The 25,256-nt window shown below is 37.9% G+C and overlaps 2 protein-coding genes across 2 annotated transcripts; both read left to right on the top strand.

Moving 5' to 3' along the window:
- Positions 1 to 205: 205 nt before the first annotated feature.
- On the top strand, positions 206 to 16,406 carry LOC127154149 (GTPase IMAP family member 8). The gene is made up of 8 exons (XM_051095557.1): positions 206 to 347; positions 907 to 945; positions 2,336 to 3,016; positions 4,433 to 5,071; positions 12,125 to 12,718; positions 12,923 to 14,029; positions 15,566 to 15,951; positions 16,401 to 16,406. The coding sequence occupies exons 1-8, from the start codon at positions 338 to 340 to the stop codon at positions 16,404 to 16,406; spliced, it is 3,462 nt and encodes a 1,153-aa protein (XP_050951514.1). The 5' UTR covers positions 206 to 337.
- A 3,712-nt stretch (positions 16,407 to 20,118) lies between these two features.
- LOC127154148 (uncharacterized) lies at positions 20,119 to 23,683 on the top strand. Its single transcript, XM_051095556.1, has one exon. The coding sequence runs from the start codon at positions 20,312 to 20,314 to the stop codon at positions 23,681 to 23,683; it is 3,372 nt and encodes a 1,123-aa protein (XP_050951513.1). The 5' UTR covers positions 20,119 to 20,311.
- Positions 23,684 to 25,256: the final 1,573 nt, after the last annotated feature.

Genomic DNA, 25,256 nt, shown 5'->3' with positions numbered 1-25,256 from the left:
ATGCATTTTAAGGTGTTTCCCTTTCAGATATTGCAAAATTCATGGGAGGAGAGTATTAAAATTAATCATGCAACGTGATTTACTGTACTAATATTTGCACTCGTCAAATTACTGGTATTTGCGACAGTATTTAAGAGCAAAAAAAGCAGGCACTAATTTGCGCTGGTTATTATGGACATGATGTAGCTGCATCTGTGTTCTTATTTAATATGCTAATTAAAATCTATCTATCTATCTATCTATCTATCTATTTTTTCCTCAGTTTCTGCAGGCGGGGCGCAGGTCAGCACTCTGTCAGTGATTTTCTTTTGGTTTCGATGTTTGTGTAGGTGTTAAAATGGCGTCAGGTAAGAATCTAATTGGATACAAATACATGCAGCCACGTTTCCTCGACATATTTGTGACATATTTATGTCATATTAGCCAACAGAAGACAGATGTTTACTTCATTTAGTTGTTGAATGATATTTCTCTGTGCTTAATCGTGTCATTTGACACCAGGAAAAAAACTAAACTTCTATGTGATGTTTCTTGTATTAGTCTGCGATTCTTTACACTTATTCTTGCTCAAACTTGACAATAGGTTGTTTATTAATAACTGTATGTAGGCTATAGATCATTGCAGCAAGTATGAATTTTGGCACAGTAGATAATAACTAATATAGTGTTTTGTATATATCATCAGCACAATGTTCTGTACACAAGTTTAATTAGTAATTGCAAACACTGTAAAGTGACAGCTGTTCTGTGCACATATGCTTTCAATATAATTTAAAATGGCTAAACCATCTGTATTCTCTCTCTCTCTCTCTCTCTCTCTCTCTCTCTCTCTCTCTCTCTCTCTCTCTCTCTGTGTGTGTGTGTGTGTGTGTGTGTGTGTGTGTGTGTGTGATTTTCTTTCTTTAGCAGCAGGTAGACAAAGTCCAGACTTCAGACGTCCTGAAAGTAAGTACGTTAAAGTACTGGCATACTGACAGTAAAGATGTGTAAAACATTTATACAATAGACGATAGTATCGTGTATCGACGATAGACAGAAATATCGCCTGTTGCTGATGCCTTTGACGATAGCAAGACGATTATTATTATTATCCGTCATAAATAGACTAGGCACCTAACTTTAGCGATGCAGTGCAGAGAGCCGCTTCTGGGATGCTTCAGAAACTTGCCGCGAGGTGGCTGGTATAAACACAAAGGTACGGTGAGAGGAAGGGGGTGTTTCGGGTGGGAAAACGTGCAGTCTGTTTTCTTTCTAATGCGTGCTGTTTTTCCGGTTTTACTTTGACTTTTGAAATCGATCCTATTCAGCAAGGAGGGGAGAAGATGGAAAAGGGGGGCACATTTACTCGTTTTGGGGGAAACGGCCCCCCTTAGCACCGCAGACGTGCAGTGTAAATAAGGGGTAAGAAATGTATTCATCACACAGTGATGTGAATATTCACTTATGGTACTATTAAAGTGCAAAAATAAGCATAAGTAACTTACAGTGTTTCTATTAAATTGCTATCATGTTAAACACAAATGAAGTCATATTGAAAACAGGTTACTTTTAGCCTTATGCTGGTGTTGGTTTATTTGCTGGCAGTGAAACTTAGTAAATAATTAAATAAACTCGCATGATAATATTGTGTATCGGTGATCTCACAGGCTGACGATAGGACGATATGAAAATTGAGCATATCGCCCAACACTAGTGTGGGGGTTTATATGAATGTGTTTCTGAAGGTAACTCTGGTTTTCAGAAATGTTTCAATGTTATTTTGTTCCTAATCACAATCCTTTTTAACAATTTATTGAACAAAGTGCATAAAAAATGTATGTCAAAGCTATAAAACAGACAATTCATTGACAATCGCAATTATTTCTTAGACAATTAATCGTCAGCCAAATTTCATAATCGTGACAGCCCTGCTAGTAGTTTAACTGATTACTGTGGCCAGAAATTAATAATAGTATTACTTTTGAAAGGAATAACTTGTAATGAGTAAAATATTATTTTTTTTGAGTAACTAGCCCAACACTTATTGTTAAATTAAAAACTGTGAATGTAAATTGCTTGCATTATATGTGGCTTTTTTGATAAAGTTGGTAGCGCTTAAATGACTCACTGTGTGTGTGAAAGACAATGTAATGTAGATCAGTAAAAAAAAACTTAGGCATCATATAATGCCTAAGTTTTTTTTACTGATCTACATTACATTGTCTATATATATATATATATATATTTCTAAATGAAAGATGCTAATTTTTTGGGTCCTGTGACACAGTCTGCTTGGTTCTTATGATTGTGCAGTACTTTTTTACTACATTGTGTATGTTTATGTGCTCTTTTTCAGTGAGTGATCTGAGGATTGTTCTGCTGGGAAAAAATGGATCAGAAAACAGTCGAGTGGCAAACACTATACTGGGCAGAGCAGCGTTTCACAGAGAAGCTCCATTTTATTCACAGCAATACAGTATGAGAATCAGTGCAGAGGTGGAGGAGAGACACATCACAGTCATCAACACTCACCTGCTCCAGCCGAATTTCCCACAGGGAGTGATAATACAGGAAGTAAAAGACTGTGTGCGTCGCTCTGCTCCAGGACCTCATGCATTTCTTGTCATACTGCAGTATAGTAACTTCAGTGAGAACGACAGACAGAGAGTGAAATATGTGCTGAACCTCTTCAGTTACCAGGCCATGAAACACACTGTAGTGCTGTCTACTGATGAAGAGCCACGTGGATACATGTATATGTCTTATAAGTGCACTAATAAAGCTATTCATAATTTAATAAAGGAGTGTGGAGAAGGACATCTGAAGTTTAATACAATAAGCACAGGATGGCGCTCTGAGATGTTTGGAAGGATAGAAGAGATACTCAAGAAAGAATGTGAAGAATTTCTCATCTGTGATGTGTATGAGGATGAAGGTGATGAAGCATCAGTGGATGAAGATCTGAGTAGATCTGGAGCTTCAGTCACAGGAGACGAGAAAGAGAAGAAGGACATAAAAACAGGACGTGATGGAGGAGGTTTGTCAGTTTTTTCTCAGGATAATACTTGTAAGAATAAGATCATAAAGTACTATTTTTTTTGTTCTGTTCCATAGTTCCATTGTCTTAGAGACAAAAAATGACAGGGTGAAAAATAAGGAGCACCACTGTGTGACTAATTAGTATTTATTAGTATTAATTAGTTAACTAATTTATTAATATTTATTTTTACTGATCTGTTTTGGTTGAAAACAAATATGTTGATATTTCCAAGATGTTCATGTCTTTCTTTCTTCAGGCTTAAAGAAATTATGTTTTTTGGGGAAAACATTTCTGGATTTTTCTCCATATAATGGACTGATATGGTGCCCTGATTTTGAACTTCCAAAATGCAGTTTAAATTCGGCTTCAAAAGATCCCAAATGTGGTTGTAAATGATCCCAGCTGAGGAAGAAGGGCCTTATCTAGCGAAACAATCAGTTATTTTCATAAAACTAATAAAATGTATATACTTTTTAATGTCAGGCGCATCTTGTCTTACTCTGCCTGTTTTTGTTCCGGTTCATGACAGTTAGCACATGTTGAAAAACTCCCTTTTCATGTTCTCCCTCAACTTCAAAATCATCCTAAATCTGTTTTACCTTTTTTGTTAAGGCTGTTTGATCTTTGCATGTTCACTTTGCAAAGACTGGATCGGTACTTCTGCAGCGATGTAGGATGATTCTGAAATGATTGGAGTTTTTCAACATACCCTAACTGTCTTGAGCCAGAAAACACAGAGTTCAGGGAGAGTGAGACAAGAAAAAAGTATTTAAATTGTGTTTTTTTTAAATTAAAATAACCGATCGTTTTGCTAGATAAGACCCTTCTTTCTCGGCTGGGATCATTTACAGCCGCAATCCTGAAATGTTTTCCTCAAAAAACATAATTTCTTTACGACTAAAGAAAGAAAGACATAAACGTCTTTGATGACAAGGGGGTGAGTACATTATATGTGAATCTTTGTTTTGGAAGTGGACTTCTCCTTTAAGATATGACAGCAAAACAAAGTCTTATTATTTTTTTTTTTTTTGCCATGGTAAAATCATTAGTACACTTTTGAAATGGGTAAATGATAATATAATCCATTTTGTGTCAACTATTCCTCTAAAGCAGGGGTTCTCAACTCTGGCCTACAAGATCCATTTGTCTGCTCCAACCTTGATCAAACTCACCTGCCTGTAACTTTCTAGTGATCCTAAAGACCTTGATGAACTTGTTCAGGTGTGTTTGAATAGGGTTAAATCTGCAGGAGAATGAATCTTGTGGGTCAGAACCCGTGCTCTAAAGGCTCTGGTGTGAGTTCAGACAGTCTGTATGTTATTATAGATCCATACATAGACAGCAAATTCACTCAAACCTTTGGTTTATGAAAGAATGTACTGCAATCTAACTATTTATAATTAATGTTTTCAGTGAGGACTACTGGAAAAGCAAAGCTGAACATTGTACTGTGTGGAAATGATTCAACACTCAAGAACTCAGTGTCTAAAATCTTTAGAGGAAAAATGATTAAATCTCAGAAAGAGATGAGTAAAGTGTGTGTGAAGAAAGAGGGAAAGATTAATGGACGGCAGATCAGTGTAATAGAGCTTCCAGCTCTCACTCGACTCTCAGAGGAGGAAGTGATGTGTCAGACTCACCGCTGTCTGTTTCTCTGTGATCCTGGAGTTCATCTTTTCATCCTTGTTACTCCTGTCAGTCCACTTACTAATGAAGACAAAGCAGAAATGGAGAAGATTAAAGAAATATTTTACTCTAATGAGCACTTCATGGTGCTTTTCATTACTGAACTCACTGTTGACAAAAGTGTGACAGATTTTGTAGCGTCCACAGAATCTCAGCGTGTTGTGAGTCTCTATGGGAGTTGGTGCAGTGTGATGGGGTTAAAGGACCAGAGAAACTCTGAACAGATTTCAGACCTGTTTGATTATATAAAGAGCATGAAGATTGAACCCTATTCTCTTCTGACGTATATGAGAGCTCAAGAGAAGAGAGTCAGACATGAAGAGAAACTGAGAGTGAGAGACAATGAGGAGGAGATCGAGACACTGAGTAAGTGAATTAATTTATTTTTTATGAATAACGAATCTTTGTGAGAATACAGTAATAAGCTTACAGGTTATTTACAGTACAACCACACATGAATAAATTCCATTTTATACATCAGATATCTATTTCCAGGATACGGATACAGTCGTGTTTAAAAAGTTTGGACACCCTATTGAATTCCATGTTTTTGTGTATCAGGACATCATTACAAAAAACCAGTCCTTGGCTGGTCTTAAAATTTCGAGAATAAAACCTCAGATGAACAACAACACATGACAAATTGCACCGTGTCATTATTTACTGAACAAAAATGAAGCCAAAATGGAAAAGCTGTGTGTGACAAAGTTAGGACACCCTTACTGTTAACATTGTAATTAAGAGGGTAAATAACAGTCAAGCACTGATAATCAAATTCCTTTGATTAACTGATCATCAGCAAGTCTGAGCGCCTCTATAATAGCATAAGCTTTGTCAGTTTGCTGGTCTGGAGACTTCAGGTGTGTGTTAACACAATGCCAAGGTGGTAAGACATCAGAAATCATCTTAGAGAAGCAATTGTTGCTGCCATCAATCTGAGAAGAGTAATACGGCCATTTCCAAACAATTTGAAGGTTATTCACAAGTGGGAGACATTTAAAACAGACACCTCTCCTTCCAGGAGTGGACGTCCCAGAAAATTCACCCCAAGATCAGACCGTGTAAAGCTCAGAGAAATGGCAGACAACCCAAGAACTACACCTTAGGCTCTACAGGCCTCAGTTAACATGTTAAATGATAAAGTTCATGACAATACCATTAGAAAAATATGGGACAAAATGGCATGTTTGGAAGGCTTGGCAGAAGAAAGTCTCTTCAATCTAAAAAAAACATTGCAGCATAGTTTAGGTCTGCAAAGTTGCATCTGAACAAAACACAAGTCTTCTAGAATAATGTCTTTTAAACAGATGAGACAGAAGTGGAGATGTTTGGCCATGATGCATAGCGCCAAGATGAAAACCTAAAGAGCATGTCAGCACAAACACCTCATACCAAAACACAAGCATGCTGGAGGAGGGCTGATCATTTTGGGCTTGTTTTGTAGCCACAGGACCTGAGCACCTCACAGTCATTGAGTTGGCCATGAACTCCTCTGTTTATCAAAGTATTCTAGAGTCAAATGCTAGGGCGTCTGTCCGACATCTAAAGTTGGGTCATGCAACAGGACAATGATCCCAAGCACACCAGCAAATCTACAACAGAATGGATGAAAAGAAAAGAATCAAGGTGTTGCAACAGCCCAGTCCATGTCCAGAGCTCATCCTGACTCAAATGTTGTGGTGAGAGCTGTGCATAAGCAAATGCCCACAAACCTCAATAAACTGGAGCAACATTGAAAAGAAGAGTGGTCCAAATTCTTCCAGAATGATGTGAGAGACTGATGAAATCACACAGAAAATGAATGCTTCAAGTTATTGCTGCTAAAAGTGGATCTACAGGCAGTTGAATTATAGGGTGTCCTAACTTTTCCATCTTGGCTTTATTTTTCTTAAATGAATAATGACACTGTGATATGTCATGTGATGATGTTTATCTGAGGATTTATTATCCAAATTTTAAGACCTGCCAAGGACAAGATAATTTTTTATTATGTCCTGATACAGAAAACCATGGAATTCAATAGGGTGTCTGAACTTTTTCACATGACTGTATGTGTAGTGTTCACATTTGTTTACGGAGGTGATGTGGCCATTTACCTACATGTCCGTGCATTTCACGTGGATGGACGGCCACACAAAGTTGAGAAGCACTGTTCGCGGGCGCGATTACATAAGAGATGAGTTTAGATGGGGAAAAATTGGAGCTTGCATCGGAAACGTACTGATTACTTTATCAGAGAATATTTGTTTTTGACATGACTTTTTTGACATTACTTTTTTTTTATATGACTATTTAAAAGAAGCTTCCAATACACATATTTGTCACATCTGTGAGGTGTGTATTCACGGAGAGTCAGGTTGTTTTATTTACGCATCTGTACCCTGGTGAAAAAAACAGCATATGCTGGTTAGGTATGTTTTGATGCTGGTTTAAGCTGGTCCTTAGCTGGTTTATGCTGGTCCTTTGCTGGTTTATGCTGTTTTTTTCACCAGGGTAAAGAGAGGTGAAGGAGACCGTGACTGCAGAGATCGCACCCTGTTTATTTTACAAAAGCACATTGTTTTCTAGTTATTATACACAAATAAAAGTAGACCCGTTGCAGTTTAAAAATTTATGGAGTATTTACTGTATAACCCCAGAGGGTTAACAGTGTTGCCATGGGATGTTTTTCTTGTCCGCGTCTTGAAGCGACCCCAATGACGTGATATTTAGCCCCTGGAAGGTCAGGGGCGGATCTAGAAAATATTTTTAGGGTGGCAAAGGGGTGGCATGGGGTCTATGAGGGGTGGTAACACCAAAGAAAGCCCCCATGGGTAGTTTTTGGGGATTTATAGTCTGACATACACAGTTATGTTCACAAATATTGCATTACCATTAAGTAATGATCTATACTGTTTAAAATGAAAAATAAATAACATTTTAGTGTCCATCATGGCACAAAGTCAATAACCAATATATATATATATATATATAAAAAACGTCAACAGGTTAAACCGTAAACGATTCTGAGCTTGTATCACTAAAGAAGACATGCGATTCTATTGAATTACTACTTAGATGGTATAAATCATGTTTTAGTGCAAGTTTAAGATGTTAATGTCGATGATTTAATGTTAATATCAAAGCACTGAAACCGGATCAGTTTAGGAAACAATGTTTGATTTTCTGTTATTAATAGAGGTGGAAATGTCTGTAATTACCCAGAACACACTATATCAGCCATATAATCTAGCAACACCCTAGCAACTGCATAGCAAGAGCCTAGCAACCACCCAAAATATCCTAACAACTAACTAGCAACACTTCACCAAACATCTAGAACATGTAACTGACCAAACTATTTACGTTTTTAAACAAGACTTAAGACAAGCCAGCATAAATTTATTTTTCAAACGTTTAAATCTAGTTACTACACGTATTTTTAAATGATTACTAATTCAGCAATTAACTTTTGGGAAAAAAAATTCATGTTACTACTGTAAAGTAATCTCGCAGCAGATAAAAAAGCACTAGAAAAGTTCAAATACCAAAGAACTGTATATGAACTTGGTATGCACCACAACAGTACAGTAAAAAAAAAAAAAACAAAAACTGGTACTGTACTATAATTATACTGTATGTGTAAGTATAAACCCATGTAAATGATTCGTTAATTTCTCTCCTCTCTCCGTTGTTGGATGCAGAGATTGTGATTGGTGTGTCATCAGTTTGGCTACTTAATGTTTAACTTACTTATTGTTAAACTTTTTGAGAAATGTGTCTTTGTTTTTAGCACTGAATGAATGGTTTGGGAATATAAGCCAACTAACATCAGTTACATTGCTTTAACAATCGAGAAAACTGCAATACGACCAGATGTTTACCTAACTCTGCTATTAGTTTCCGTGATCGGCATCTTCTTATTGATTTCATGTTATTATTGTTTCGTCATATACGGCAAAAGGCCTATATCCATGATGAACGTGGTGCGAGCGGTCAGAGAATCGGATCACCGAACAATTACGCGGTAAATCTCAGACATAGGATTAGATGTCTCAGAGGATTTCTCAGTTAGCCGAGAAGCAGTAATTTTCTGATTCACGAACAAATGTAAAACAATTTGTTAGTGAACTGGGCTGCGCTTTGTGTTTTTGACTCAAAAGAACCGGTTCATAAGAGTCATTTGTTAATGAAGTCGAATACACTTGGCACGCTGTACACATGCAACTATCGTGCTCATTTTATTAAAGGCATAGACTGTAAAAACAAGGTGAAAGAAAAATTGAAAGATGTGTTTTTTGCCATTATTTTGCATTACGCTGTCATCACTGCGGCTGAAAAGTAGCATGTGCCACCCCGGTAGATCCGCCCCTGTGGAAGGTGTCTCTCACATTGTCACACAGTGTATAATGTTTTATTCATTTACCATATTTAATATTGAGGGCATCCAAGTTATCTGACATATTTAAACATTTTTAAAGAAGTAACACAGTAGTTACTAGTGATGTGATGAGATCTGATGGGTCTCGTGAAACCAGTCGGATCTCACGAGATCTCGTGAGGATATCATACAAAACATTTTGCCATGTTTACATTAGAGCTGCACGATTAATCCTTAAAATATTGAGATCTCGATTCAACGATGTAGCTATGTCTGTTACAACTGTTTCACATCGCAAGTGTTAATGGAGCGTGAGTAGCACGTTTTTTCGCTGCACGTCTTAGAAAATTTAAGTAAGCATATTGTTTTTGAATGACTGAACGAGATGATTTTCACATCATTTTGTAGAAAAAACTCTAGACTACCATGTTCCAGTTCTCAAAATTCTTGTGAACAAATGTTCTGAATGTGTTTCTTGGTCTTATTTCAGTGACTTAAAAAAATTAGATTTTCACTAACCATGCATAAAGATTTCTCAAAAGCACAAACATGTACATTCATGTTGCTTACATATTATTGTAGACCAGTTTGTGCTGATTACAGTGTAACCAGACTTTAGCCATTTATATGTTTTTAAGATACTGAAAAAAGCACAAATGTCAGGGCGTCAAAACTTCTCCAGGGCCCCAAAAGGGTTTCTTTCAGACCCCAGAGGGTTAAAAACAAGTGAGACTCTCAATTTATTCAGAATTGTGACACTCTTGTTTAAATGTTGTTTATTACTGCATATAATTAATAAAAATGGATATAATTAATAAAAAATTAATTTCATAAAGTACAAGTTGATTTCAAAATGCACCCTCATTTTGTCTAAAGGATTTTTTTTTCAAAAGTGTAAAAATCTCATCTCTACTCATTCTCATGAACCCAGTCTCGCGTCTCGTCTGGTCTCGTGGGATTAGTGTCTCGTCACACCCCTAGTAGTTCCTTTTCCTGGTAATTAGTTACTTTTATAATGATGTAACTCAGTTACTAACTCAATTACTATTTGTGAGAAGTAACTAGTAACTATAACTGATTACTTTTTTAAAGTAACATACAGTAAAATGTAAGGTCATTGGGATTCATGTCAGGTAACTGATTAACATTGCACTTTAAACACCTAAAATCTTGATATCACAGTTTTCCATCACTCTGATACATTGTGATACATTGATACTTAGAAATGTTTTTTTGTAGCCAAACTGCTGTAATTCAAACATGGTGTGAATGCAACATTAATCCAACTTTGTAAGTTAGAACCACCAGAGATGGGAAGTAACAAAGTACAAATACTTTGTTACCGTACTTAAGTAGATTTTTCTGGTATCAATACTTTACTTCACTATTTATTTTTCTCACTACTTTTTACTTCTTACATTTTTACACAAATATCTGCACTTTCTACTTCTTACATTTTCAAAACAGGCTCATTACTTTTAATCAGCATTTGATGAATCACCATTCGATAACAAATCTCTAAAAATCATGGATCGGTTAGTCTTTCCTGTCAGCGCGATTCAGCTCGAGCGCGCACCGCGACTCTGCCTAAACGGTTTCTATCAGAGTAATGGAGAATGGAGTGGAAGCGGCCGGGTGGATCATAGAGGCAAAACTGTTCAGGACTTCAAGTGCGGGTCAATTTCTTCTGTAAACAGGCTGCTAAGAGTTTAATGCAAACTACAGCAGTCGTACTATAAACGAAACTAAATTACTATTATCACTTAAATACTCTATACTCACTATTATCTAATGTAAAGTTACAGTGGTACATTAGCAAACGAATGTTATAAAATATCGTTTTGTAATATGTTCAGATGTGCTAGGGCAGATAACAACACAACCCTTACGAAAATTAAAACCAAAATCCATAGTTACTATAGTTAAACCATGGTAACCACAAATGCACCATGGTTTTACTACACTAACTATATTCTAACCATGAGATGTGTAGTAAAACTATGGTTGTAGTTCAATTAAAACAGATTGTAATCAGTCCTCAAAAAACCCCCCAAAACCCAAAACCAAAAACAAAACAAAACAAAAAAAAAAACAAAACAAACAAACAAACAAACAAACAAAAAACATGGTTACTATACTTATACTCTAATAAACCATGGTTAATTTTGGTAAGAGAAAAATATGACTCATGATAATGCAATAACATGTTCAGTATTAGGTTTTTCTGTAAGATATTGTTGTGATGTAATCATTATTTTACTAATTTTGACATTTAGGAAATTTAGAAAATATAGTTTTGTTAAATCTATAGTATTTAAGCCATTTAAAGATAAAACAACAACACCTGGTCATTTATGTGATACTTTAAATTGAACTTAAATAAAATTGTTACTACAAATAAAATATAATGAGGAGGCTGTTTTGCAACAAGTTGGAGACAGTTGTGCTCATAACAGTAAATGGCTGATGGGAAAAGTGACAGGTATAAGAAAAGTGATATGCAGAGAGATATCATGGAAAATGAAGAGACTGAAAAGGAAAATGGAAGTGAAGGTGCTGTTCAAGAGAGAGCCTTTTTTGTTTTGCACGGCCTCAGCCTAAGGTTTTAAACATTTATTTAAATGTGATGGCCATACAAAAAAAAAAAAAAAAAAAAAAAAAAAAAAAAAATGGTTTCAGAATTTGTTGTGGGTGTATGGGATGGCCTGAAATTTTGTCCCAGTCCGGCCCTGTTCTATATGGTGGTTGTTCAGCCTTAATACATGTGTTAGCTAACAAATTTTAAATGTGAGTTATTTTGTATTAATGTGTCAATATGATGTGAGGTCCAGTTATCAGCATGACACTAAAACAGGTCGTAGTAATGGGTACTTTTTACTTAAGTGCATGTCTAAGCCCATATTCTTTACATTAACTTAAAAAAAGTGTAGTAAGTACTTCTACTTTTACCAGAGTATTTTTAAACATGAGGATCTGTACTTCTACTTGAGTGAAGGATGTGTGTACTTTTGCCATCTCTGAGAACCACATTGTTAAACTAGTTTATTCCCTTGTCACAGATCCAGAGGGTGTGAAGCTGAATCTGGTTGTGTGTGGGAGTAACAGAGAGTTAAAATCCTTCATATCAAACCTGATCCTGAATCAGAGCGAGAGAAGATCAGAGCTCAGCTCAGAGTGTGTGAGGAGAGACGTGGAGCTTCATGGACGTCTGATCAGTCTGGTGGAGCTTCCAGCTCTGTTCAACACTCAGCTCTCAGAGGAGGAAGTGATGCGTCAGACTCACCGCTGTGTGTCTCTCTGTCATCCTGGAGTTCATGTTTTCATCATCATCATTCCTGATGCTCCACTTAATAATGAAGACAGAGCAGAAATAGAGGAGATCCAGAGGGTATTCAGCTCAAGAATCAACAAACACATCATGATCCTCATAAAGCAGAATTCAGAGCATCAGACAGAAAAACTGAATGAAGAAACACAGTCTGTCATTGAGAGTTTTGGAGGACGACATCATTTCATTGGCCCTAAAACACAAGTGTCTGTGTTGATGGAGAAACTGGAGCAGATGGTTGAGGAAAACAGTGGTGTTTGTTTCTCCACAAAAACACTGATGGATGCACAGATGCATTCATTAGAGATGTGGTTTCAGTCACAAGGTGCTCTGCAGAAATTAAACACTTTTCATAATAGTTAAAGTCTACAGAGACATGTGAGATAAAAAAATAACATTATATGCAAACAAGTTGATTAGCACATGACACTTCAGTGTAAATTATACACAATGTTCTCTGATGATCTTCATAATTCACCATATTTACTTGAAATTCAATCTTTTTAAATTTTCTTTGATTTATCTTTAGATTCAAGAGAAGATGATCTGAGGATTGTGCTGCTGGGAAAAACCGGAGCTGGAAAAAGTTCAGCTGGAAACACCATCTTAGGAAGAAAAGCATTTAAAGCAGACATTTCTCAAACATCTGTTACTAAAGTGTGTCAGAGAGAAACAGCTGAAATCAACAGCAGACACATTACTGTGATCGACACTCCAGGACTGTTTGATAGTGAACTGACTAATGAAGAAATACAGAGAGAAATCAGCAACTGCATCTCCATGATCCTGCCTGGACCACATGTGTTTCTCTTACTGATACCAGTAGGACAGTTCACTGAAGAAGAGGTAAAATCAGTGAAGATCATCCAAGAGATGTTTGGTGACAAATCTTTAAGGTACACCATGGTGCTCTTCACCAGAGGAGATGATCTGAATGACAAAACTATTGAAGAGTTTCTGGGAAAACCTGGATCTCCGTTGATGAAGCTGATTGAAGTGTGTGGAAACAGATTCCATGTGTTCAATAATAATGAGACTGGAGACCAAACACAGGTGACTGATCTACTGCAGAAGATAGACAACATGGTGAAAGCAAACGGAGGGAGTTACTACTCATGTAAGATGTTCAGAGAGATGGAAAGACAAAAACAAGAACAACAAAAGAACATATTAACAGAGAGAGTCAGAGAAAGAAAAGAAGAGATGAAGAAACTTGAAAAAGAGAAAAAGAAGATGAAGATGAAGATAGAGGAAGATCATGACAAAGAGAGAAAGAGAAGAGAAGAAGAATTTATTGAGAGATGGAATAAAGAAAGAGGGGAACAAGAGAGAGAGATACGAGGGGAGCTGAAGAGAGAACGAGAGGAATGGGTGAGACAGAAACAAGAACCAAGACAAAGAACAGAAGAAGAGGACGAATGGACAGAGATAGAAAAGCTGAGAGGAAAGAGACGAGAGAGAGAAAGAAGACTGAAAGTAAAACAAGATTATCAGATCAAACATAAAGAAGAGAGAAATAGAATGAAGAGGATGATGGTGGAAAAAAAACAGAAGCGTGACAAAGGGAGAAAGAGCAGAGAAGCGGAATATGTGGAAGAACAATGTGAAAGAGACATTAAACTACATACGAGAAACAGTAAGTCAAAACAATACTACATTTAAAATGAATTTACAAAAAATTAAATATTTGGTGAAAACAATACTTTTCTTTCCCTATACTTTGTTTTTCATCAGTTTATGTAGATGTAATATTGTTGAGGAAATATTTCACTGGTTTAGAATAATCAGTCACACAAGGGTTTAGATCAGGTTATTTTACAATGTAGCACCAGCTGAAACCACAGATAAATTAATTTGTAAACATGTTAACCAGAGACTTAAGCTGACTCAGACTCATCGTCTTCATAATGAAGTCAGTAAAGAATGACTTGGTGGAACATATACAAAATAAGTGATTAGAAATGATTAAAATCTCCCTTCTATCCTGTCGGTGTCTATATCTCTCCATGGGTATTTATGAGCAAGTAACCAAACTCCTACCCCTGAACCTAACCATTTGTCAGTATAAATCAAATCAGATCTGTTATTTGGCATTCAATGACTTTTATGGCTTTTTAAAATTAAATAAGAACAACAAAAACAATGTTAAATGAAACATTTCCTTACGTTTTCTTTGGCTCAACCAATTTCGACTTAATTTCAAATTTTTCGAAGACTGTTGCTTTGATTTTCACTAAAATTGGCTCAGATTATTTTCAGACCAAGCCAATAAAAAGTTATGGATTTCTTGTCAACAGATGAAACTGTTTTCGTTTGCCGCATAATTAAATTTGATGATTACTTTTATTTGTACCCTTAGGTAAATTCAGTTGCTGTGAGCCACACTGCATTTATGAATGCGACTTCTTATGTATGATACTTTTCCTAAAATCAATTACCATGTCCTTTGTCTTAAGCAAATTTAAGCAAAGATAGTATTCCTCACATGACTTATCAAAATTGTCAGAAACTGGACCATGTCTAGTCTCCTTTTCCTGAAGCAGATTAACAATAACAATAACGTGTGTAATCTTTATGATTTTTATGAAATGTATGATTTTCCTACTTACTCTGACATGTATTTGTATAAAAGATAAATAGTACGGGGGAAAGCACATCTTTGCGGGAAGCCAGTGGAGGGCAGACAAAATTTCATTAACCTTTACTCTCTGTGTTCTGTTAATTAAAAAGTCAAGAGCACCCAACAAGGTTGTTACTCAGTTTGAATTGTTATAAAAGCCTGCTGATTAAAACATAAGGTTGAACTGTGTTAAAAGCAGAGGAAAAAAATAAAAAATAACATATTAATATATAAATAATAAATAAGAATATACGACTCCATTCTTTTACAGTTCTTTAACACCCACTCATGTTGGCAGGCCATTAAATTCCTGCTTCACTAGATATCAGTGTGTATTTTTATGAATTACAAATGTTTTTTGGTAGTACTAGTGTGTATTTGAAATCCATTATATGTTAAAAAAACATACTGAACAGTGGCATACAGTTAAAGTCATAATTATGAGCCCCAGTTAAGGTTATAAATATGAACAAAAATCTAATATAATACTATCATATAATATTATATAGAAGTTGAATCAATTGTTGTTAATCTGTTAACTCTATTTGTCAGTTTCAGATGATGAAGATTCATCATCAGATTCAGGATGTTTGAGAATCTTGCTGTTTGGGAGGACAGGAAGTGGAAAGTCTGCCACAGGAAACAGTATCCTTGGAAACAGTGGGTTTCACAGTGAAGACAGTTCACAGTTGGTGACCACTGTTTGTCAGAAAGGAGTTGGTGAAGTTGATGGTCAATCAGTAGCTGTTACTGATACTCCAGGACTCTTTGACCCCTCACTGACAAAAGAACAAGTGCAGGAAGAAATAATGAACTGTATTTCACTGTCAGCACCTGGACCACATGCGATCATCATTGTGCTGAGTGTGGGAAAAATCACTCCAGAGGAGAAAGACACTTTAGACATGATCAAGATGATCTTTGGCTCAAAAGCACTTGTTTTATTTCTCTTGGAATTTGCTGTATGTGTGTCTGCGATTTCACGTGCTGAGATAAGGAAACGCTTCCCCGCTTGTATTTGAAAAAGCAACGCACGCAGAGCATCTTCTATTCTATTGACATGCAGTGATAAGCCTTTCTAAACCTGTTGTCCAACAAAAGAGTTAAAGTTATAAGAAAAACATTATAACTTGTTTTTAATTCACATCAGTCGAGTGTTTGAAATAACTTCCTTTTGTGATCTGACGGGATTCTCATCACAGAATGAGGCAGACAATAAATTCTATACTCATATTCTATGTATGTCGATTAACAATGGCTTATAAAAAATACACGAGATGCCTTGAAGAACACACATAAACCATATATTACTGCAGACGTTTATTGTTTTATTGTCCTTACATTTCATCATTCAAAATGATTAATGTTATATCTTGTTTTTATTCAGATCTGACGGGATTCTCATCACAGAATGAGGCAGACAATAAATTCTATACTCATTATAGCTTGAAGAACACACATAAACCATATCTTGTTCAAAATGATTAATGTTATATCTTGTTTTTATTCAGTTACAGCAAAATAGCGATGCCTTTACCCATATTAGAGAAGCTGGAACGGACTGTCATTAGTGATACTTCTTTGACGCGCATATGTGGATTTTTTGCACGAGGGTGCCCTCTGGCGTCCAGTATTCAGTTTTTACCCATTCAGTTTTGCGTAAAAATCGACAAATAATACTTCTCTCAAAAGAAAAATTAAGCAGACATATGTTAAACCACGCTTTTTCCAGTGTGCAGAGGTTTATAGGAGTTAAAAAAAAACAAAAAAAAAACCACAGGATTTTGCAAGATACCAGAGCCAAACCGAACCGAAAACCACGGTTAAAGACAGGGGTACATATTGAACTGTGGACTAACTGTATTGTTGCATCCCTATTAAATATAATTATAAGTAGATGCAGAATACTTTTATTATGTAGAAAATGACCAATAATTTGTTTGATGTGTCACTACAGAGACAAGGCATAGAATGTACATTAACATGGCAGAAGTTGTCGGCACCGATAGCCTTGTGGTTAGTGTGCATATATTGCACAGCTGTGCTCACGCCGACCCGAGTTTGATTTCCGTCTCGAGGTCCTGTGCCGATCCTGCTCCCCTCTCTCTACCCAATACTTTTCTGTCATCTCTCCACTGTCCTCTCAATAATAAAGTAACAAAAAGCCCCCAAAAAACATGGCAGAGGTAGAGCAGCATACAGAGTAGGATTGTGAATCTCGAAAGTGAAAGTAAAATGTGGACACATGTTCTAAAGCGATTTCAAATGCCCCGTGTATTAATAGTGGCTCCCTGATGCCCACAGTGTAAATACAGCATAACAATATACTTACAAGAGAACGCGTATATATAAAGAAACATGGGGCCCCTGGAGTGCCCTTTAGTTTTGTTAGTATGTTTACATCTTTATTTCTAGCCATCCGTTGTTCCTGTGCTTTTCCTTGTTTCCTAATTTTGCCTTGTCTTCATGTTTTTGACCTTGGACTGTTTACCTGTTTTTTTTGGGTTTTTTTTTTTTTTTATGATAGGTTGCTGCCTGCCCTGACTATTGCCTGTTATTTAGATGATTCTTTTGTCTCGCCCTGAATAATGTTGTTTTGCTGGTGATTGACCCTGCCTGTCTGGCTACGTTTTTAAATAGCTGCATGTGGATCCTCCAACTCCGTTGTCATGCTTCCTACGTTAGAGAATACTCAGTCATACCCGGATTCAGTGGCTTTGTGATTGTTTCACAGTGAAAGCTCTCCTTTCACTGTGGGAGAAGCAGAGGACTGTTAAAACCCCAAAGAATTTTTTTTAGAGGGGGCCAAGATCAGCAAGCTCTGAGGGCAGTGGGGCTTGACCCATCAAGGCCGCCAACAGGTCCCGTGATTATGGTTGACACTCTTTTGTTTTCTGCACCTTCTTGTTCTATGGTTCTCACACTAGAGTCTCTCCCCATTTTACACCTGCAATTCTATTATAGCTCAACTGCTGGGTTGTAACCTCTCACTTAAAATGGTTGAGTTAAAAATGACCCAACAGATGATCCAGTGGTGGGTTGATGTAGCACCAACCTGTTGTTTGGTTATTTTATTCGAATGTCAGTTTTACACAATAAATTGGGTTATAAAATAACTAGTTTGTTGTGTTATTTGGCCAAAATGTTGCTTTAACCATTCTGGTAGTATTATTATTATTATGTAAATAATGATGTGCTGTACAAATATATTAAAAATGCTTTATTTCCATTTTGATTAAAGTTGCAAACAATTCTTGTAAAATAAGTTATTGGTTGCAATTGTGATACTATTTTTTTTTTTTTTTTTTTATCACATTAGGTGATAAATTAAGGTGATGATCAAAAACGTGCTCCCAAATGCGATCTTGCTTCAGTATCATTTCTCCCACAATAACGAAGGCTGCATTTTGTCCCAAAACTGCAGGACATGAGGGAACCCCTCCTCCAAAGAGCCATTAAAGTTATTTGTTTATATATAAGATTGTATGGAAAATATTGTTTGGGTTAAGTAATTGTTAAATAATTGTATTTTAATAATTTAATATGTTCCTTTGAAGATGATGATGTCATTTCCGGCAAGAGCTGTTATAATCTGTTTTCACACAAGATTGGAGCGACACGGTTTTTTGACCGTTAAACATTTCCAGTTATTTTTTGTTATTAAACGTGTTGAACGGAAAATACTGGACTTTGGAATGTTTTTCGAGTTCAATACACGCTCACACAAGTAAAAGAAGCAACGGAGGTTAGAAATCGGACGGATTGCTATTACAAATTTAGTCAAAAAACCCGCTCTGTGACGATGGAATGTGAAAGTGAAAGTGCGTGTATGGCACGCTTGTAACAAAGACATCGTCGAAAGAGGATCGTCTGTGACCGAACGCCGAAATGTTTAATGATCGCGAAGTATAACTAGCGGACGGCGCTTTGTTCTTTGGTGGATTAAAAACTGCGTCACAAGAAGAACGTCGCTTCTCAGTGAAGTCCTGCTCGGCGAATGAGGTAACGGACTTTTGTATCGGCCATAAGATGACTCAGTGCATGTTTGAAGAAGCTGAAGTGCATACGTTTGATGCAGAAAGGTATTACGTGTACTTTTAAACGTCTGCAAGCAGTTTGTGCATTGGTGGAATTACGATGGCTGAGGGAGGAGAGGATGACGTTGCGGTTTCGGAACACAAGAGGGTGTGTAAACCCACCGAAAAGCGTTAGAAGAGCAACTTCACAGACGCATTAGTTTGAGGAGAGCGAAATTATCTGCTCTTACCAGTAAGATCAAAACCATTGAAGGGCTAATGGTTGATGTTGGAAATCTGCAGAATGTACAAGATTTGATGCAACTTGATTTTGCAAAGTTGATAACGGAGTTTACTGATTTAAATGTTCAAGTTCAAGATCTTCTGCCTGAAGATGAAAAGATTGCAGATCAGAAAAATTGGTTTGAGCCCAAAATGGATTCCTTGAGACTTTTTGTAAAGAAAACTGAAGATTGGATGGCTGTTGTTGGTAGAAAAGACCAAAATGATGATGTTGATATGGAGGATGATGTTTCTCCTCACGACAGTGCCTCACAAGTATCTGTGAACAGAAGTGAATCAAAACAGAAGCGTGATTCAGATATCGACAGTGGATCAATTTCCTCCTCAGTATTGTCTGCATGTGCACGAGAAGAATCAAAACGTGCAGCTTTGCTAGCAAGAGCAGCAGCTTTAAAGAAAAAGCAACAGCTTGAAATTGAAAAGATGCAGCTCAGGGCAAAAATGGAGGAACTTGAAATTGAAACGGCGCTTGCAGAGAGCAATGCTAAATTAAAGGTACTTAAAGAGTATGAACATTCAGAGGATGGCAGAAGCAGCATACAATCTAAGCACAGGAAAGGAATCCATCTGAAGCAATCAGAACTGAAAACAGAACGAAAAGATTATTCACTTTGTCATTCAGCTGTGGTGAAAAGTAGAACAAAGGCTATCTCAAATCCAGTGTCACTTGCAGCACCACGGTTAAGCAATCCAGAAGACACCGGTAACGGTGCTAATCGTCCAGCAAATGACAGCATTATTCAAGTTTTGCAGAAGCAACATGACTTGACCGGAATTGCTTGTGAAACAGCAAAGACAAGTTCATCTTCCTAGTAAAGACATCCAAGTGTTTACTGGTGATCCGTTAACCTACAAATCTTTCATCAGGTCCTTTGAGCATACCATTGAACATAAAACAGACAATGAAAAGGACAAGCTATATTATCTAGAGCAATACACTGCAGGAGAACCCCAAGAGCTCGTCAGGAGCTGTGAATATATGCCGTCAAGCAGAGGTTTCAAAGAAGCAAAACGACTTCTCCAGAGGCATTATGGAGATGAGCTGATCATAGCAAGGGCGTATATCGATAAAGCTTTAAAGTGGCCTCAGATCAAGTCTGATGATGGTAAAGCCTTGAGTGCATATGCTCTGTTCCTGATTGGTTGTCGTAATACATTGGAGGATGGAGAGTCTATGGAGGAAATGGACAATCCTACCAACATGAGAGTTGTAATTTCAAAGTTACCATACAAAATGAAAGAAAAGTGGCGATCAGAAGCATACGACATCAAAGAGCGACAAGGAGTAAGAGCCAGATTTACTCATTTAGTTGACTTCATTGATCGTCAAGCAAAAATGGCAATGGATCCACTCTTTGGAGACATACTGGACAATCGCAATGTTGTAGCAGTGAAGGCAAATCAGAAAGAGAAGTACCCTAAAAAAGGAATAAGTAAGAGCAGCTTTGCAACCAACATTTGCATGGAAGAAAGAAGACCACCGGAGGTGTCAAGAAAACAGGTCAGTCCATCCAAGATAGTGAATGCCTTTGAGAAACCATGTATGTTTTGCTCAAAAAGTCATGCTCTCGAGTCATGCAGTGAGATCAAAGAGCAGCCGCATAAGGTACGTGTGGAGTTCTTGAAGTCTAGGGGCTTGTGCTTTGGATGTTTAACTCAAGGCCATCTTAGCAAGATGTGTAAAAAGAGAATGGAATGTAAGGAATGTTTCCAGAAACACCCAGACATTCTACACATTAAGGAGGACCCCAAAAGTACAAAAGATGTAGAATCATTAGACAAAAAGATCTCATGTGCCCAGGTCTCCCTTAACCACCAATCAAACAACTTCTCAGAGTGTGCAGGAGATAACTGTGTGTTGTCAATAGTGCCAGTGAAAGTTAAGTCAAGTAAAGGTGACCGATATGTGGAAACGTATGCTTTCCTGGATGCAGGAAGTACAGCTACCTTTTGTACTGAAGAGCTGCGAAAGAAACTAAACCTGAAAGGGAAGCCAACTCAGATTCTACTAAGCACTATGTGTCAAGATAAGCCAGGAGAGCAGAAGCTGGTTAACAGTTTTATCCTCACAGACCTGGAGGTGTGTGCACTGGAAGACACAAAGTACTTCGAGCTTCCTAAGGTCTTTACACACAGCAACATTCCTGTTCAAAACGACAACATTCCTAAACAAGAAGATATCAGCAAGTGGCCATACTTGAGTGAAGTAAGCATACCTAGCATTAATGCAAATGTGGATCTTCTTATTGGAGCCAACAATTCGAAGGCAATGGAGCCGTGGTACATCATAAATAGCCAACAAGATGGACCATATGCCGTGAAAACTGCACTTGGTTGGGTGGTGAATGGAACCATTAAGAAAGAAAACAACACTCCAGAAAGGTCTAAACTGCCGCACCATACAGTTAATCGTCTCTCGATGGTGGAAATAGAACAACTGTTGATTCAGCAGTATAACTCAGACTTTCCTGAACACCATTATGAAGAAAAGGAAGAAATGTCACTGGAGGACAAACAGTTCTTGCGGACAGTGCAGGAAAATACGAAGTTTGAGAATGGGCATTACTGTGTGAAATTGCCATTGAGAAATGAATCAGTCAAGATGCCAAGCAATCGATGTGTTGCAGAACTGCGTGCAACGAACCTGAAAAGAAAGCTACAAAAGAACACAAGTTTGCTGGAAGACTACAGTAACTTCATGAAGAGCATTATAGAGAAGGGATACGCAGTCAAAGTTCCCACAGAACAGCTTGATCGCAGCGACAACAGAGTATGGTACATACCACACCATGGGGTGTACCACCCCAAGAAAAAGAAAATTCGAGTGGTCTTTGACTGTACTGCTTCCTTTAGAGGCATGTCTCTGAACGGCCAATTGCTACAAGGTCCGAACCTCACAAATACCCTCATTGGTGTGCTCACCAGGTTTAGAGAAGAACCGATAGCCATGATGGCAGATGTGGAGTCGATGTTCTATCAAGTGAGGGTTCCTGAAGAGGATGCAGATCTGCTTCGCTTTCTTTGGTGGCCAAATGGCAATTTGAATGCACCTATAGAGGAGTATAGAATGATGGTTCATTTGTTCGGGGCCACATCGTCACCTAGCTGCGCCTCATACGCACTAAGAAAGACAGCAGAAGACAGAAAAGATGTAGCACCTCAAAAGGCTGTTGAAACAGTTCTGTACAATTTTTACGTCGACGACTGTTTGAGATCAGTGAGCACAGAGCAAGAAGCAGTTGACCTAGTGAAGGATATCCGGGTCCTGTGTTCTGAAGGAGGTTTCTGCTTAACGAAGTGGGTAAGCAATAGTAGAAAGGTATTATTGTCTATCCCAGAAGATCAGAGGGCCAGTGGAATAAAGGACCTTGACTTGGATCAGGATTCTCTGCCCATCGAGAGAGCACTTGGCATGCAGTGGTGTACAGAAAATGACACCTTTACTTACAACATCCAGGTACAGGAGAAGCCATTGAGCAGAAGAGGTATTCTCTCGGTCGTCAATTCAATTTATGACCCTCTTGGCTTTCTGGTGCCACTCATCCTACCAGTCAAACTCCTTTTAAGAGATATGTGTAAGCAAGGATATGGATGGGATGAGGAGATTGATGGCAAGCGTGCTGAGCAGTGGATCAGATGGCTAGAAGATTTAAATCACCTCTCAGACTTCAGAATCCAAAGGTGTGTAAAACCAGAGAAGTTCGGAAACACAACAGAAGCACAGCTGCATCATTTCTCTGATGCCAGCGAAAACGCTTACGGCACAGCAACTTATCTGGTACTTACAAATGAACAAAATCAGAAACACTGTTCTTTGTTGATGGGAAAGTCGAGAGTTAGCCCACTCAAACAAATCACAATTCCCAGACTTGAGTTGACAGCAGCAACAGTGGCCGTCAAAATGGACAAAATACTAAGGCAAGAACTTCAAATCTCACTACAGCAGTCGGTTTTCTGGACAGACAGCACTACAGTGCTCAACTACATTGGAAACGAAAGTGCTCGCTTCAAAACCTTTGTAGCAAACAGGATCTCACTAATACGGGATGCTACTACTCCATTACAATGGAGGTTTGTAAAGTCATCACAGAATCCTGCAGATCAAGCTACTAGAGGTCTTAAAGCAAAAGACTTTGTGCATGCAGAGACATGGATTAAAGGGCCGAACTTCTTGTTGAAACCAGAAGAAGAATGGCCACAAAGACCAGATCAAATGAGACAAGTTCCAGAACAAGACCCTGAAATCAAAAAGGAAATCAAAGTCAATGTTCTCAACATCAGTGAAAGCAACGATGCTATGACCAAGTTAACTGATTACTACTCAAGCTGGTTTCAGTTGAAAAAGCAATAGCATGGATGCTAAGATTCAAAGAAACACTGTTACAATTATGCAAAGCAAGAAAACAGTTCAAATCATCCATTGCACAATTGGAAAAAGACCCAGAAAAACAAGCAGCCCTTCTACTGGATCAAATGAGAAAGTACAGATCAACAATGAGCGGAAAGTCATTGAGCCTGGAAGACTTAAATCAAGCAGAAGTTCAACTCATTCAGTACAGTCAGAAACAACACTTCTTAGAAGAAATTGAAGCCTTGAGAAAGAAGGTTTCTGTTAAGAGAAGAAGTCAACTGTACAAGCTTGACCCTGTGCTTCAGGATGGAATACTAAGAGTGGGTGGTAGGCTTAACAAAGCGGCCATGCCAGAAGAATCCAAACATCCCGTGATTCTTTCTAAGCATTCCAGAATTTCCACTCTCATTCTGAGTGACATTCATCAAAGATATGGCCACTGTGGTCGAAACTATCTGCTATCTATGCTCAGACAAAGGTTCTGGATCCCACAAGCTAACTCAGCTATACGAAAACTTATACATAAATGCTCAATTTGTCGTAGACTTGATGGAAGAGTTGGAGAGCAAAAAATGGCAAGCCTGCCAGAAGACCGCTTGCTACCTGATAAACCCCCTTTTTCAAATGTGGGTGTCGATTACTTCGGGCCCTTCGATGTTAAACGGGGCCGGAGTACTGTGAAAAGGTATGGTGTACTCTTCACTTGCCTAACAGTTAGAGCAGTACACATTGAAATAGCTGATAGCTTGGACACTGACTCATGCATAAATGCTTTGAGGCGCTTCGTCAGTAGAAGAGGACAGGTGTCGGTCATGCGCTCAGACAACGGCACAAACTTCGTCGGCGCCGAAAGAGAATTGCGAGAAGCACTGAGCAACCTGAACCATAGCAAAATTGAAAATGCCATGCTGCAGAAAGGGATAAAATGGATCTTCAACAGTCCAGCCGCTTCCCATCAGGGAGGAATTTGGGAGCGTCAAATCCGTACAGTAAGGAGGATACTCAATGCTCTCTTAAAAGAACAGTCTATCAATGATGATAGTCTTCACACCATCATGTGCGAGGTGGAAAGCATCATTAACAGCAGACCAATAACTACCGCATCAGACAATCCGAATGACCTTGAGCCTCTGACGCCTAACCATTTACTGTTGTTGAAAACGCAAACCAACTTACCACCGGGTCTGTTCAAAAAGGAGGACCAATATGCGAGAAGACGCTGGAAACAGGTCCAGTATCTTGCTGATTTGTTTTGGAGTAGATGGACTCACGAGTACCTACCCATTCTACAAGAGCGCAGTAAATGGGTAAGATCTAAAAAGAACTTTGAGCCTGGCGATGTCGTGTTGGTGGTGGACAGTTCTTCCCCACGCAATTCATGGATAATGGGAAGGGTACTAGAAACCTTGCCAGATTCCAGTGGAGCAGTACGCAGAGTGAAGCTGCAAACCAAAACTAATATACTAGAGAGACCTGTAAACAAATTGTGTCTAATTCAAGAGGCAATTTAAGTATGCAGAATAACAAAGGATCATCAAGAAGAAAGATAATGAATATGTGAAAGAACTAAGTT

The sequence above is a fragment of the Labeo rohita genome, chromosome 22 (genome assembly GCF_022985175.1).
Source record: "Labeo rohita strain BAU-BD-2019 chromosome 22, IGBB_LRoh.1.0, whole genome shotgun sequence".
In the NCBI taxonomy this organism is placed as follows: Eukaryota; Metazoa; Chordata; class Actinopteri; order Cypriniformes; family Cyprinidae; genus Labeo; species Labeo rohita.
The sequence above is the reverse complement of the archived record's forward strand: the minus strand, read 5'-3'. Positions and strand labels throughout refer to the sequence as shown.